The 14162-nt window shown below is 51.1% G+C and overlaps 1 protein-coding gene across 3 annotated transcripts in view; it reads right to left on the bottom strand.

Moving 5' to 3' along the window:
* The window catches only part of MERTK (MER proto-oncogene, tyrosine kinase), a 215669-nt gene that overhangs the window by 143368 nt on the left and 58139 nt on the right, over positions 1-14162 (bottom strand). For 2 of the 3 annotated variants that reach the window (XM_077283143.1, XM_077283145.1), the window contains exon 5: positions 11568-11657. In XM_077283143.1, coding sequence (XP_077139258.1) covers positions 11568-11657 — 90 coding nt within the window. The remainder of the gene's footprint in view (positions 1-11567; positions 11658-14162) is intronic. The other variant, XM_077283142.1, reaches the window with a different exon arrangement.

Here is a 14162-nt window from a genome sequence, read left to right as displayed (position 1 = left end):
CCTGTGCTGCGTCTCATTACAAAGGGAACTCGCGCCTCCATTACACAGTTTGACTGTATAAAGGGCTGAATGTTATACGTGTTCCATTCAGCGTGTGCAAGGAGAAAAATTACAAGAGCAACCTTTGACTTGCGCAGCACTGCTGCTGCATAAGCTGTGGCTCTTCTACTTTGTAACCCCTGAGGGGGGGTTAAAGGTGACTTTTGAAATCGGTTCAATTAGGCTTCGGCCTACACTCTGCTCCACCTGCAGAGCCCGGGCTCCAACAACGCTAGTTGCTGTCCGGAAGTGCTGGCTGCACAGAGCCAAACACCTCGCCAATGTGTCAGTGGGGTCCAGCACCGCCAGCTGTTCCCCTGCTGTGTAGCCGGCAACGTGTCCTGCAAAAGCCACGCAGACACAACAGACCCAAAGCTGCCGCCAGTGCAGGCTTCGGCCTACACTCCCCTCCCCCTGCTCCTCCTCCTCCTGCTCCTCCTCCTGCTGTCCCTGGGCTCTAACACACCGCCAGTTGGGGCCCAGATGTGCTAGCTGCACAGAGAAAAACACCAGCCAATGTGTCAGTGGGGTCCAGCACCGCCAGCTGTTCCCCTGCTGTGCAGCCGGCAACGTGTCCTGCAAAAGCCACGCAGACACAAGAACTGAAATTGAAGGGAACCTGTCCCCCCTCCCCCAGGCGTTTTTACGTTATCCAGCCACCTTGTACAGCGGTAATGCTGCATGTGTGCAAGGTGGCTCAGAAACGTATTCTCCTCGCACATGTGGAACTTAAAACACGTCTGAAATGTGTCCTCTGTGTGACCATTTAACCGTCCCGGTGGTGTGACTTTCCTTTGTAATGACACGCTGCAACCCCCTTGGTAGCGCTGCCCGTCTTCTGGCATCATTGTTTGGCTGGCTGCGCCTCTGCGGCCGCCCTGACCCACACAACGCCCCTCGGTGTCTTATTTATTGGGACTGCGAGGGTGTGATTCATGGGCAGGATCAGTGCATCAGTTCGCCTGTCCCTCCTCTCCTTCCGCCTTCTTCGGACTGTGCGGCTTCATGGCCGTGGCATGCGATAAGGGATCAGATGACGCCGCACAGTCTGAAGCGGGTGTAAGGACCCGAGTGTGAGAGGCCAACATATGTGCTGCGCCAGGCCCTGAATCCCAGCCCCGCAGTGTTTTAACAATGTTAAGACACTGCGGGGCTGGGATTCATGGTCATCGCGAACCGCACCGGCCGACATTACATGATGCCAGAAGATGGGCAGCGCTAACGGCGCTAGGCCAGGGGATAACACGACAGCGCAGACTCCTGTACAGCAAATAACAACGCTCGGGAGGCTGCACCCAGCACCAAGGTGGGATTCTTGACACCTGTGCTGCGTCTCATTACAAAGGGAACTCGCGCCTCCATTACACAGTTTGACTGTATAAAGGGCTGAATGTTATACGTGTTCCATTCAGCGTGTGCAAGGAGAAAAATTACAAGAGCAACCTTTGACTTGCGCAGCACTGCTGCTGCATAAGCTGTGGCTCTTCTACTTTGTAACCCCTGAGGGGGGGTTAAAGGTGACTTTTGAAATCGGTTCAATTAGGCTTCGGCCTACACTCTGCTCCACCTGCAGAGCCCGGGCTCCAACAACGCTAGTTGCTGTCCGGAAGTGCTGGCTGCACAGAGCCAAACACCTCGCCAATGTGTCAGTGGGGTCCAGCACCGCCAGCTGTTCCCCTGCTGTGTAGCCGGCAACGTGTCCTGCAAAAGCCACGCAGACACAACAGACCCAAAGCTGCCGCCAGTGCAGGCTTCGGCCTACACTCCCCTCCCCCTGCTCCTCCTCCTCCTGCTCCTCCTCCTGCTGTCCCTGGGCTCTAACACACCGCCAGTTGGGGCCCAGATGTGCTAGCTGCACAGAGAAAAACACCAGCCAATGTGTCAGTGGGGTCCAGCACCGCCAGCTGTTCCCCTGCTGTGCAGCCGGCAACGTGTCCTGCAAAAGCCACGCAGACACAAGAACTGAAATTGAAGGGAACCTGTCCCCCCTCCCCCAGGCGTTTTTACGTTATCCAGCCACCTTGTACAGCGGTAATGCTGCATGTGTGCAAGGTGGCTCAGAAACGTATTCTCCTCGCACATGTGGAACTTAAAACACGTCTGAAATGTGTCCTCTGTGTGACCATTTAACCGTCCCGGTGGTGTGACTTTCCTTTGTAATGACACGCTGCAACCCCCTTGGTAGCGCTGCCCGTCTTCTGGCATCATTGTTTGGCTGGCTGCGCCTCTGCGGCCGCCCTGACCCACACAACGCCCCTCGGTGTCTTATTTATTGGGACTGCGAGGGTGTGATTCATGGGCAGGATCAGTGCATCAGTTCGCCTGTCCCTCCTCTCCTTCCGCCTTCTTCGGACTGTGCGGCTTCATGGCCGTGGCATGCGATAAGGGATCAGATGACGCCGCACAGTCTGAAGCGGGTGTAAGGACCCGAGTGTGAGAGGCCAACATATGTGCTGCGCCAGGCCCTGAATCCCAGCCCCGCAGTGTTTTAACAATGTTAAGACACTGCGGGGCTGGGATTCATGGTCATCGCGAACCGCACCGGCCGACATTACATGATGCCAGAAGATGGGCAGCGCTAACGGCGCTAGGCCAGGGGATAACACGACAGCGCAGACTCCTGTACAGCAAATAACAACGCTCGGGAGGCTGCACCCAGCACCAAGGTGGGATTCTTGACACCTGTGCTGCGTCTCATTACAAAGGGAACTCGCGCCTCCATTACACAGTTTGACTGTATAAAGGGCTGAATGTTATACGTGTTCCATTCAGCGTGTGCAAGGAGAAAAATTACAAGAGCAACCTTTGACTTGCGCAGCACTGCTGCTGCATAAGCTGTGGCTCTTCTACTTTGTAACCCCTGAGGGGGGGTTAAAGGTGACTTTTGAAATCGGTTCAATTAGGCTTCGGCCTACACTCTGCTCCACCTGCAGAGCCCGGGCTCCAACAACGCTAGTTGCTGTCCGGAAGTGCTGGCTGCACAGAGCCAAACACCTCGCCAATGTGTCAGTGGGGTCCAGCACCGCCAGCTGTTCCCCTGCTGTGTAGCCGGCAACGTGTCCTGCAAAAGCCACGCAGACACAACAGACCCAAAGCTGCCGCCAGTGCAGGCTTCGGCCTACACTCCCCTCCCCCTGCTCCTCCTCCTCCTGCTCCTCCTCCTGCTGTCCCTGGGCTCTAACACACCACCAGTTGGGGCCCAGATGTGCTAGCTGCACAGAGAAAAACACCAGCCAATGTGTCAGTGGGGTCCAGCACCGCCAGCTGTTCCCCTGCTGTGCAGCCGGCAACGTGTCCTGCAAAAGCCACGCAGACACAAGAACTGAAATTGAAGGGAACCTGTCCCCCCTCCCCCAGGCGTTTTTACGTTATCCAGCCACCTTGTACAGCGGTAATGCTGCATGTGTGCAAGGTGGCTCAGAAACGTATTCTCCTCGCACATGTGGAACTTAAAACACGTCTGAAATGTGTCCTCTGTGTGACCATTTAACCGTCCCGGTGGTGTGACTTTCCTTTGTAATGACACGCTGCAACCCCCTTGGTAGCGCTGCCCGTCTTCTGGCATCATTGTTTGGCTGGCTGCGCCTCTGCGGCCGCCCTGACCCACACAACGCCCCTCGGTGTCTTATTTATTGGGACTGCGAGGGTGTGATTCATGGGCAGGATCAGTGCATCAGTTCGCCTGTCCCTCCTCTCCTTCCGCCTTCTTCGGACTGTGCGGCTTCATGGCCGTGGCATGCGATAAGGGATCAGATGACGCCGCACAGTCTGAAGCGGGTGTAAGGACCCGAGTGTGAGAGGCCAACATATGTGCTGCGCCAGGCCCTGAATCCCAGCCCCGCAGTGTTTTAACAATGTTAAGACACTGCGGGGCTGGGATTCATGGTCATCGCGAACCGCACCGGCCGACATTACATGATGCCAGAAGATGGGCAGCGCTAACGGCGCTAGGCCAGGGGATAACACGACAGCGCAGACTCCTGTACAGCAAATAACAACGCTCGGGAGGCTGCACCCAGCACCAAGGTGGGATTCTTGACACCTGTGCTGCGTCTCATTACAAAGGGAACTCGCGCCTCCATTACACAGTTTGACTGTATAAAGGGCTGAATGTTATACGTGTTCCATTCAGCGTGTGCAAGGAGAAAAATTACAAGAGCAACCTTTGACTTGCGCAGCACTGCTGCTGCATAAGCTGTGGCTCTTCTACTTTGTAACCCCTGAGGGGGGGTTAAAGGTGACTTTTGAAATCGGTTCAATTAGGCTTCGGCCTACACTCTGCTCCACCTGCAGAGCCCGGGCTCCAACAACGCTAGTTGCTGTCCGGAAGTGCTGGCTGCACAGAGCCAAACACCTCGCCAATGTGTCAGTGGGGTCCAGCACCGCCAGCTGTTCCCCTGCTGTGTAGCCGGCAACGTGTCCTGCAAAAGCCACGCAGACACAACAGACCCAAAGCTGCCGCCAGTGCAGGCTTCGGCCTACACTCCCCTCCCCCTGCTCCTCCTCCTCCTGCTCCTCCTCCTGCTGTCCCTGGGCTCTAACACACCGCCAGTTGGGGCCCAGATGTGCTAGCTGCACAGAGAAAAACACCAGCCAATGTGTCAGTGGGGTCCAGCACCGCCAGCTGTTCCCCTGCTGTGCAGCCGGCAACGTGTCCTGCAAAAGCCACGCAGACACAAGAACTGAAATTGAAGGGAACCTGTCCCCCCTCCCCCAGGCGTTTTTACGTTATCCAGCCACCTTGTACAGCGGTAATGCTGCATGTGTGCAAGGTGGCTCAGAAACGTATTCTCCTCGCACATGTGGAACTTAAAACACGTCTGAAATGTGTCCTCTGTGTGACCATTTAACCGTCCCGGTGGTGTGACTTTCCTTTGTAATGACACGCTGCAACCCCCTTGGTAGTGCTGCCCGTCTTCTGGCATCATTGTTTGGCTGGCTGCGCCTCTGCGGCCGCCCTGACCCGCACAACGCCCCTCGGTGTCTTATTTATTGGGACTGCGAGGGTGTGATTGATGGGCAGGATCAGTGCATCAGTTCGCCTGTCCCTCCTCTCCTTCCGCCTTCTTCGGACTGTGCGGCTTCATGGCCGTGGCATGCGATAAGGGATCAGATGACGCCGCACAGTCTGAAGCGGGTGTAAGGACCCGAGTGTGAGAGGCCAACATATGTGCTGCGCCAGGCCCTGAATCCCAGCCCCGCAGTGTTTTAACAATGTTAAGACACTGCGGGGCTGGGATTCATGGTCATCGCGAACCGCACCGGCCGACATTACATGATGCCAGAAGATGGGCAGCGCTAACGGCGCTAGGCCAGGGGATAACACGACAGCGCAGACTCCTGTACAGCAAATAACAACGCTCGGGAGGCTGCACCCAGCACCAAGGTGGGATTCTTGACACCTGTGCTGCGTCTCATTACAAAGGGAACTCGCGCCTCCATTACACAGTTTGACTGTATAAAGGGCTGAATGTTATACGTGTTCCATTCAGCGTGTGCAAGGAGAAAAATTACAAGAGCAACCTTTGACTTGCGCAGCACTGCTGCTGCATAAGCTGTGGCTCTTCTACTTTGTAACCCCTGAGGGGGGGTTAAAGGTGACTTTTGAAATCGGTTCAATTAGGCTTCGGCCTACACTCTGCTCCACCTGCAGAGCCCGGGCTCCAACAACGCTAGTTGCTGTCCGGAAGTGCTGGCTGCACAGAGCCAAACACCTCGCCAATGTGTCAGTGGGGTCCAGCACCGCCAGCTGTTCCCCTGCTGTGTAGCCGGCAACGTGTCCTGCAAAAGCCACGCAGACACAACAGACCCAAAGCTGCCGCCAGTGCAGGCTTCGGCCTACACTCCCCTCCCCCTGCTCCTCCTCCTCCTGCTCCTCCTCCTGCTGTCCCTGGGCTCTAACACACCACCAGTTGGGGCCCAGATGTGCTAGCTGCACAGAGAAAAACACCAGCCAATGTGTCAGTGGGGTCCAGCACCGCCAGCTGTTCCCCTGCTGTGCAGCCGGCAACGTGTCCTGCAAAAGCCACGCAGACACAAGAACTGAAATTGAAGGGAACCTGTCCCCCCTCCCCCAGGCGTTTTTACGTTATCCAGCCACCTTGTACAGCGGTAATGCTGCATGTGTGCAAGGTGGCTCAGAAACGTATTCTCCTCGCACATGTGGAACTTAAAACACGTCTGAAATGTGTCCTCTGTGTGACCATTTAACCGTCCCGGTGGTGTGACTTTCCTTTGTAATGACACGCTGCAACCCCCTTGGTAGCGCTGCCCGTCTTCTGGCATCATTGTTTGGCTGGCTGCGCCTCTGCGGCCGCCCTGACCCACACAACGCCCCTCGGTGTCTTATTTATTGGGACTGCGAGGGTGTGATTCATGGGCAGGATCAGTGCATCAGTTCGCCTGTCCCTCCTCTCCTTCCGCCTTCTTCGGACTGTGCGGCTTCATGGCCGTGGCATGCGATAAGGGATCAGATGACGCCGCACAGTCTGAAGCGGGTGTAAGGACCCGAGTGTGAGAGGCCAACATATGTGCTGCGCCAGGCCCTGAATCCCAGCCCCGCAGTGTTTTAACAATGTTAAGACACTGCGGGGCTGGGATTCATGGTCATCGCGAACCGCACCGGCCGACATTACATGATGCCAGAAGATGGGCAGCGCTAACGGCGCTAGGCCAGGGGATAACACGACAGCGCAGACTCCTGTACAGCAAATAACAACGCTCGGGAGGCTGCACCCAGCACCAAGGTGGGATTCTTGACACCTGTGCTGCGTCTCATTACAAAGGGAACTCGCGCCTCCATTACACAGTTTGACTGTATAAAGGGCTGAATGTTATACGTGTTCCATTCAGCGTGTGCAAGGAGAAAAATTACAAGAGCAACCTTTGACTTGCGCAGCACTGCTGCTGCATAAGCTGTGGCTCTTCTACTTTGTAACCCCTGAGGGGGGGTTAAAGGTGACTTTTGAAATCGGTTCAATTAGGCTTCGGCCTACACTCTGCTCCACCTGCAGAGCCCGGGCTCCAACAACGCTAGTTGCTGTCCGGAAGTGCTGGCTGCACAGAGCCAAACACCTCGCCAATGTGTCAGTGGGGTCCAGCACCGCCAGCTGTTCCCCTGCTGTGTAGCCGGCAACGTGTCCTGCAAAAGCCACGCAGACACAACAGACCCAAAGCTGCCGCCAGTGCAGGCTTCGGCCTACACTCCCCTCCCCCTGCTCCTCCTCCTCCTGCTCCTCCTCCTGCTGTCCCTGGGCTCTAACACACCGCCAGTTGGGGCCCAGATGTGCTAGCTGCACAGAGAAAAACACCAGCCAATGTGTCAGTGGGGTCCAGCACCGCCAGCTGTTCCCCTGCTGTGCAGCCGGCAACGTGTCCTGCAAAAGCCACGCAGACACAAGAACTGAAATTGAAGGGAACCTGTCCCCCCTCCCCCAGGCGTTTTTACGTTATCCAGCCACCTTGTACAGCGGTAATGCTGCATGTGTGCAAGGTGGCTCAGAAACGTATTCTCCTCGCACATGTGGAACTGAAAACACGTCTGAAATGTGTCCTCTGTGTGACCATTTAACCGTCCCGGTGGTGTGACTTTCCTTTGTAATGACACGCTGCAACCCCCTTGGTAGCGCTGCCCGTCTTCTGGCATCATTGTTTGGCTGGCTGCGCCTCTGCGGCCGCCCTGACCCACACAACGCCCCTCGGTGTCTTATTTATTGGGACTGCGAGGGTGTGATTCATGGGCAGGATCAGTGCATCAGTTCGCCTGTCCCTCCTCTCCTTCCGCCTTCTTCGGACTGTGCGGCTTCATGGCCGTGGCATGCGATAAGGGATCAGATGACGCCGCACAGTCTGAAGCGGGTGTAAGGACCCGAGTGTGAGAGGCCAACATATGTGCTGCGCCAGGCCCTGAATCCCAGCCCCGCAGTGTTTTAACAATGTTAAGACACTGCGGGGCTGGGATTCATGGTCATCGCGAACCGCACCGGCCGACATTACATGATGCCAGAAGATGGGCAGCGCTAACGGCGCTAGGCCAGGGGATAACACGACAGCGCAGACTCCTGTACAGCAAATAACAACGCTCGGGAGGCTGCACCCAGCACCAAGGTGGGATTCTTGACACCTGTGCTGCGTCTCATTACAAAGGGAACTCGCGCCTCCATTACACAGTTTGACTGTATAAAGGGCTGAATGTTATACGTGTTCCATTCAGCGTGTGCAAGGAGAAAAATTACAAGAGCAACCTTTGACTTGCGCAGCACTGCTGCTGCATAAGCTGTGGCTCTTCTACTTTGTAACCCCTGAGGGGGGGTTAAAGGTGACTTTTGAAATCGGTTCAATTAGGCTTCGGCCTACACTCTGCTCCACCTGCAGAGCCCGGGCTCCAACAACGCTAGTTGCTGTCCGGAAGTGCTGGCTGCACAGAGCCAAACACCTCGCCAATGTGTCAGTGGGGTCCAGCACCGCCAGCTGTTCCCCTGCTGTGTAGCCGGCAACGTGTCCTGCAAAAGCCACGCAGACACAACAGACCCAAAGCTGCCGCCAGTGCAGGCTTCGGCCTACACTCCCCTCCCCCTGCTCCTCCTCCTCCTGCTCCTCCTCCTGCTGACCCTGGGCTCTAACAAACCGCCAGTTGGGGCCCAGATGTGCTAGCTGCACAGAGAAAAACACCTCGCCAATGTGTCAGTGGGGTCCAGCACCGCCAGCTGTTCCCCTGCTGTGCAGCCGGCATCGTGTCCTGCAAAAGCCACGCAGACACTTGCTCTTGTACCTTCTGCTCCCCATCCTGGTTCCAGTACCGTCAGCTGGTTCCGGGCAGAGCCTTTGGCTTAGGTGCCTCCCTTTGGTATCCGAGTTCCACCAACGTCAGGTGGTCCTTGGTAGTGCTTTCAGGCACGGGTACCTCCTGCTTAGTAACCGGGTTCCAGTAACGTCAGCTGGTCCTCGGTAGTTCCATTGGCTCTTGGACCTTCGGCTACCCATCCGGGTTCCAGCACCGTCAGCTGGTTCTCGGCAGTGTCTTTTGCTCTTGTACCTTCTGCTCCCCATCCTGGTTCCAGTACCGTCAGCTGATTCCGGGCAGAGCCTTTGGCTTAGGTGCCTCCCTCTGGGTATCCGAGTTCCACCAACGTCAGGTGGTCCTTGGTAGTGCTTTCAGCACAGGTACCTCCTGCTTAGTAACCGGGTTCCAGTAACGTCAGCTGGTCCTCGGTAGTTCCATTGGCTCTTGGACCTTCGGGTAGCCATCCGAGTTCCAGTTCCATCAGCTGGTTCTCGGCATTTTCTCAGCCTTCTTGTACCTTCTGCTACATTTCCAAGTTCAAGAGACTAAACACGATGACCCAGAAGACCACCCCTAAGATGACGACGACACCAGAGACGACAACCACCGTGATGACGACGACCCTGGAGACGATGACCCCGAAGACCACCCCGATGACGACGACCCCGGAGACGACGACCCTGAAGACCACCCCGATGACGACGACCCCGGAGACGACGACCCTGGAGACGACGACGACCTGGAAGACCGAGAAGCAGAAGAACAAGAGGCTGCAGAACAAAGAGCAGAAGAACATTAAGCATAACACTAAATATCAGAGCAAAAAATATTATCTAAATTATAAGCAGAAGAAGACTAAGCAGTGTATGGGGGTGAGTCCGTTCCTCCTCGTGGTGCCCCTGGATAAAGCCTGATGCTGCAGGCCAAACTGAACGCGGACAAATGTAACTGTTTTGTGACAGGCAGAACGGAAGGTGTAATCTTCAAACTTTTATAGATAACAACTACGGGAATGCCTGTCACAAATAAGAATATGATGAAGAAGTTGAATATGATGAAGATAATAGTAAAATAAAAAGAATATGAACAATGTAACCCAAAAAATAATAGGTAGAAGATGAAGAAGAAGATGAATAAGGTGAAGAAGTTGATGTCAAAGAAGCTGATGATGAGGATAATTAAGAAGAAAGCGTGGGAGAAGAAAAAAAGAAGGTGAAGGGCGTGGAAGTAGTGAAACATCAATATCTGACATTAAAAAAAAAAAAAAAACATAGTCAAATTCTTTCTAACGCCGAACTTCATAAAAAAAAATAAAAAATCCTGCTATTCTATTACATTGGGCTAAACCTCTGTCCCTTTAATATCTCCGCCACGTCCCCCAATACATCCTACAATATTCTTAGTTGTTTTCCTTCATGTAGAATGAACCTACAAGTGTATAAAGGGTTTATTTTAATTCCGATATTTTCGTCCCATTGACTTGCATTGGGATCGGGTATCGGTATCGGATTGGATTCCGATACTGTGACGGTATCGGCCGATACTTTCCGATACCGATACTTTCCGATATCGGAAAGTATCGCTCAACACTAGTCATTAGCCAAAGAGCTCACTGCGAGATGGATGGATGCATAACACGAAAGAAACCACGACCATAAACTCCCAAGTATGATTTTAAATAATCCATAGTAAATTTATTGAAAAAACAGGTAAAGATGACAAAAAGGAAGAGGAAGGGGTACACCCACTAGCACATGCCTGAAACAGACGCCCATAGGGACATACAATATATCAAAGGACCGGGTAAGTATAAATACATACATATATTGCACAATTGCTATCCAGCCTATAATATATAACACCCAGCATATAGGTAAAGGGACATGCTATAATATAGCTGCATAGGTAGAAAGTATTACCCGTAGTAGTCAGGGATATGTCCACGGGCGTCCTCAGTGGGCTACTCAGCATGGTTCTTACTAAAATGATGGTGCCATACGTTTTACTGTCATTAGCCAAAGAGCTCACTGCGAGATGGATGGATGGAAGGGGAGTACTGCCACTAGGGAAAGAATAGAGGGACAACCCCTAAAACTTGCCCTGAGCAACCTAGATAGGTTCTTTAACCCAATGTGGCAATTGCATTCCTATCCCTGTCTTGCCCTAAGCATAGCCCTGGCTAGTGTATGGGGCAGCAGGAACACTAGTCCTGCTCTACAATATAGGCACAAAGGGAGACAGACACTAAGGAATGGTATATAACGGGAGAGGAAGGGAGAGAGCAAAAGGCAAACCAAAAGGGAGATGAGAAGGAAGACACCATCCTAAAAGCAATCTTCGGAGACGACTCCTAAATGACTTCTTTTGCCACGTCTCACAGCTCCAAACCAATTCCAAGATATAACAAGCTATCACTGGCAACTTCCCAGGCTAAGAAGTGAGTAATTCTACCAAAGGGGAGTGGAGAAAATCAGAACAGCTGGGATACCTCAGGATGGAAACTTTTAGGAGACAAGCAGGAGTGTTTAACCCTTGTGACCAACGAACAAGGGAGATCAGTACAGCTAATTGGAAGGCAAAGCAGATCCAACCACTGCAGGCATGCATGTAGCCAGACACCGCAATATTCTGGCCCCTGAAATAGAGGAGACCACTCTCTGTCGTGGTATCTCCATGACATGTTTTTAGAAATCTCAAACACAGACAAAACTCAGGACATAATTCTTCATATATCTCTTAAGCATACCTTTAATATTAACGTTCACATTATTGGATGCAGTCAGACCTTTCTTGTTGTGTGCTTCACAACTGTATATTGCTGTTTGATCCAAACCTACTGGAAAATAATACAAAAAATGTAAAATAGCCTTGAAATTCTTAATATAATTCTTTGATATAAAGAGAAACATTTTTAGCACTTTTAAATTACAATGAAGGTCATTCAGACATAAAAAAAACAAGAAGGCCAAAACAGGGAGAAATACTCCCACAAGACAAAACTCAGAATCTCAGATCAGGCTGCAAATTGCTTGTCGGGAGTCTGAAAGCAAATGAAGGAGTGACGATTGCAAACTGAAACTTGAAATTTTATTAACTAAAAAGGTAACAACTAGCATACAATTTTCCATGGCAAAATGTGTCCATAATCTTTAAAGAGAAACTGTAACTTACTAAAAAAATTGAGTTAATATCCCCAAGTTCCTCCGATTCTGCCTATCTTTTGATTTTTGCATTGTCACTCTAATTCAGAGATAATCACATTTGTTGCTTTGGAGTTCAGTATGTGAAATCTCTGCTTCCTGATCAACTGTGCGCTTGTTTAGAGTCTTCTCTGGGGGGCGAGCGTTTTCACCAATCAAAGCTCGGCAGGTGTCTACCTGTCTCAGACACAACTGAATTATGATTAAGGGTACCGTCACACAGTGCCATTTTCATCGCTACGACGGCACGATTCGTGACGTTCTAGCGATATCGTTATGATATCGTTGTGTCTGACACGCTACTGCGATCCGGATCCCCGCTGAGAATCGTACGTCGTAGCAGATCGTTTGAAACTTTCTTTCGTCGTCTAGTGTCCCGCTGTGGCGGCATGATTGCATCGTGTGACACAGGTTGTATACGATGTGCGCACAGTAACCAACGGCTTCTACATCGCAAATACGTCATGAAATTATCGCTCCAGCGCCGTGTATTGCAACGTGTGACCGCAGTCTACGACGCTGGAGCGATAATCATACGACGCTGCAACGTCACGAATCGTGCCGTCGTAGCGATGAAAATGGCACTGTGTGACGGTACTCTGACAGTGTCTGTAAGGGAGGGGTTAATGAACACGGCCCTAGAAAAGACTAAAGAAATACCCAGTTGGTCTGCAACCAGAGTTTTCACACACTGCGCTTCAAAAGAAATAAATGTGAATATCTCAGGAATGTAAAAATGCAGCATAAAAAGGAAACGAGAGGCAGAATCAGCGGAGCTCAGCAGAGCTCAGTTTAACTAATTGTTTTTAACAAGTGACAGATCCACATAGATTGATAGTTAATGATATAAAAAGTTGCTCATCAATAGTTTAAAAGCCATTTTAAATGGACCAATGCAAGCTTTCGGCCACTGTCACACTTGCGTGTGCAATGCGAGAAACTCGCGTGAGTCTCGCGCATCAATTCCTGGCACTGCCGCCGGCTCTCGGGACCGGAGTGATTCTCCATAATTTCTCAATTTTCTCCATTTTGTATGTGGAACTCAGACTGCACTCGGATCACATCCAATGTTTTTCACACACCTGTAGATTTGGATAGGTGAATAGCATCCGATTTCAGAGACAATTGGCAGCATACCAGATTCTGTTACTGAAAAAAATGGCGTCATCAGCACTGCCCCATTGATTAACATTGCTCCAAGTTCTATTCAATAAAAAATCTGATAGCACTCGTCCATGTGTGAGCGAACCCTCAATATGATGGTTTGGTTTTTCTATAGATTACATATTGTCTGTAGCACATCCCCTGTTTTCATGAAGAGATGAGCTCCCGACAAAAATGATATTTTAGGCCACATAAAAGATGTGATTAGCAAATAAACAAGAATTTGGTTGTTCCCCAGATGACTGATATTTTCATGTGCCAAGAATCGGGATCAAGCGGTATTGCAAATGGGCTCTAACTGCTTTGCCCAGAGGTTTCTAATCAATTGTGAAATATCCTCTTTAAAACAATGAAGAATGTACTGTGTCTTTGCTTTGTCCTTCACCCTGCCCCATCGCTACATTGCACTTGTATATAAAGTTGCCAAACCATTTATAAAAATGACAAATCACTAAAAATGCTTGGTTATTTCATGTAGTTAGAAAAAAAATAGAAAAATTTGAAAAGTCTCCAGACGATACTATAGAATCCTGTTATTATGCTGCACGGGATTCCAAAAATAAGTTTCCAGTCAATGTCTCTACTTGTTATGTGCAGTGAATGCAGAGTGGATTTTCTAAGATACTTAAATCAGAAATCCATGAAAAGCGTGTATCAGAGAAGTATTAGTTATGAACGTGAAAAACATAATCACATGAGCGGAGTCCACTTTGAGGGATAAAGAGCGTCTGAAAAGCTAAAGGATAGAGTTATTTCTTACAAAAGCAATTTTGCCACACAATTTAGCCTAGATTATTATAACATTTACCCATGATGAAGACAGCAATTTCGAGGACTAAACTGAAATTTTCAAGCATAGGTTAGTCCATAAGGCGTTACGAACATACCTGCTCTCTATCTACTGGTTGGGTATGGTATTGAAAAGCAGCCCTTTTTACTTTTAATACATCTGAGCTGTAATACCAGGAACAATCCAT

This window comes from Ranitomeya variabilis, chromosome 2 (genome assembly GCF_051348905.1).
Source record: "Ranitomeya variabilis isolate aRanVar5 chromosome 2, aRanVar5.hap1, whole genome shotgun sequence".
NCBI lineage: Eukaryota > Metazoa > Chordata > Amphibia > Anura > Dendrobatidae > Ranitomeya > Ranitomeya variabilis.
The sequence above is the reverse complement of the archived record's forward strand: the minus strand, read 5'-3'. Positions and strand labels throughout refer to the sequence as shown.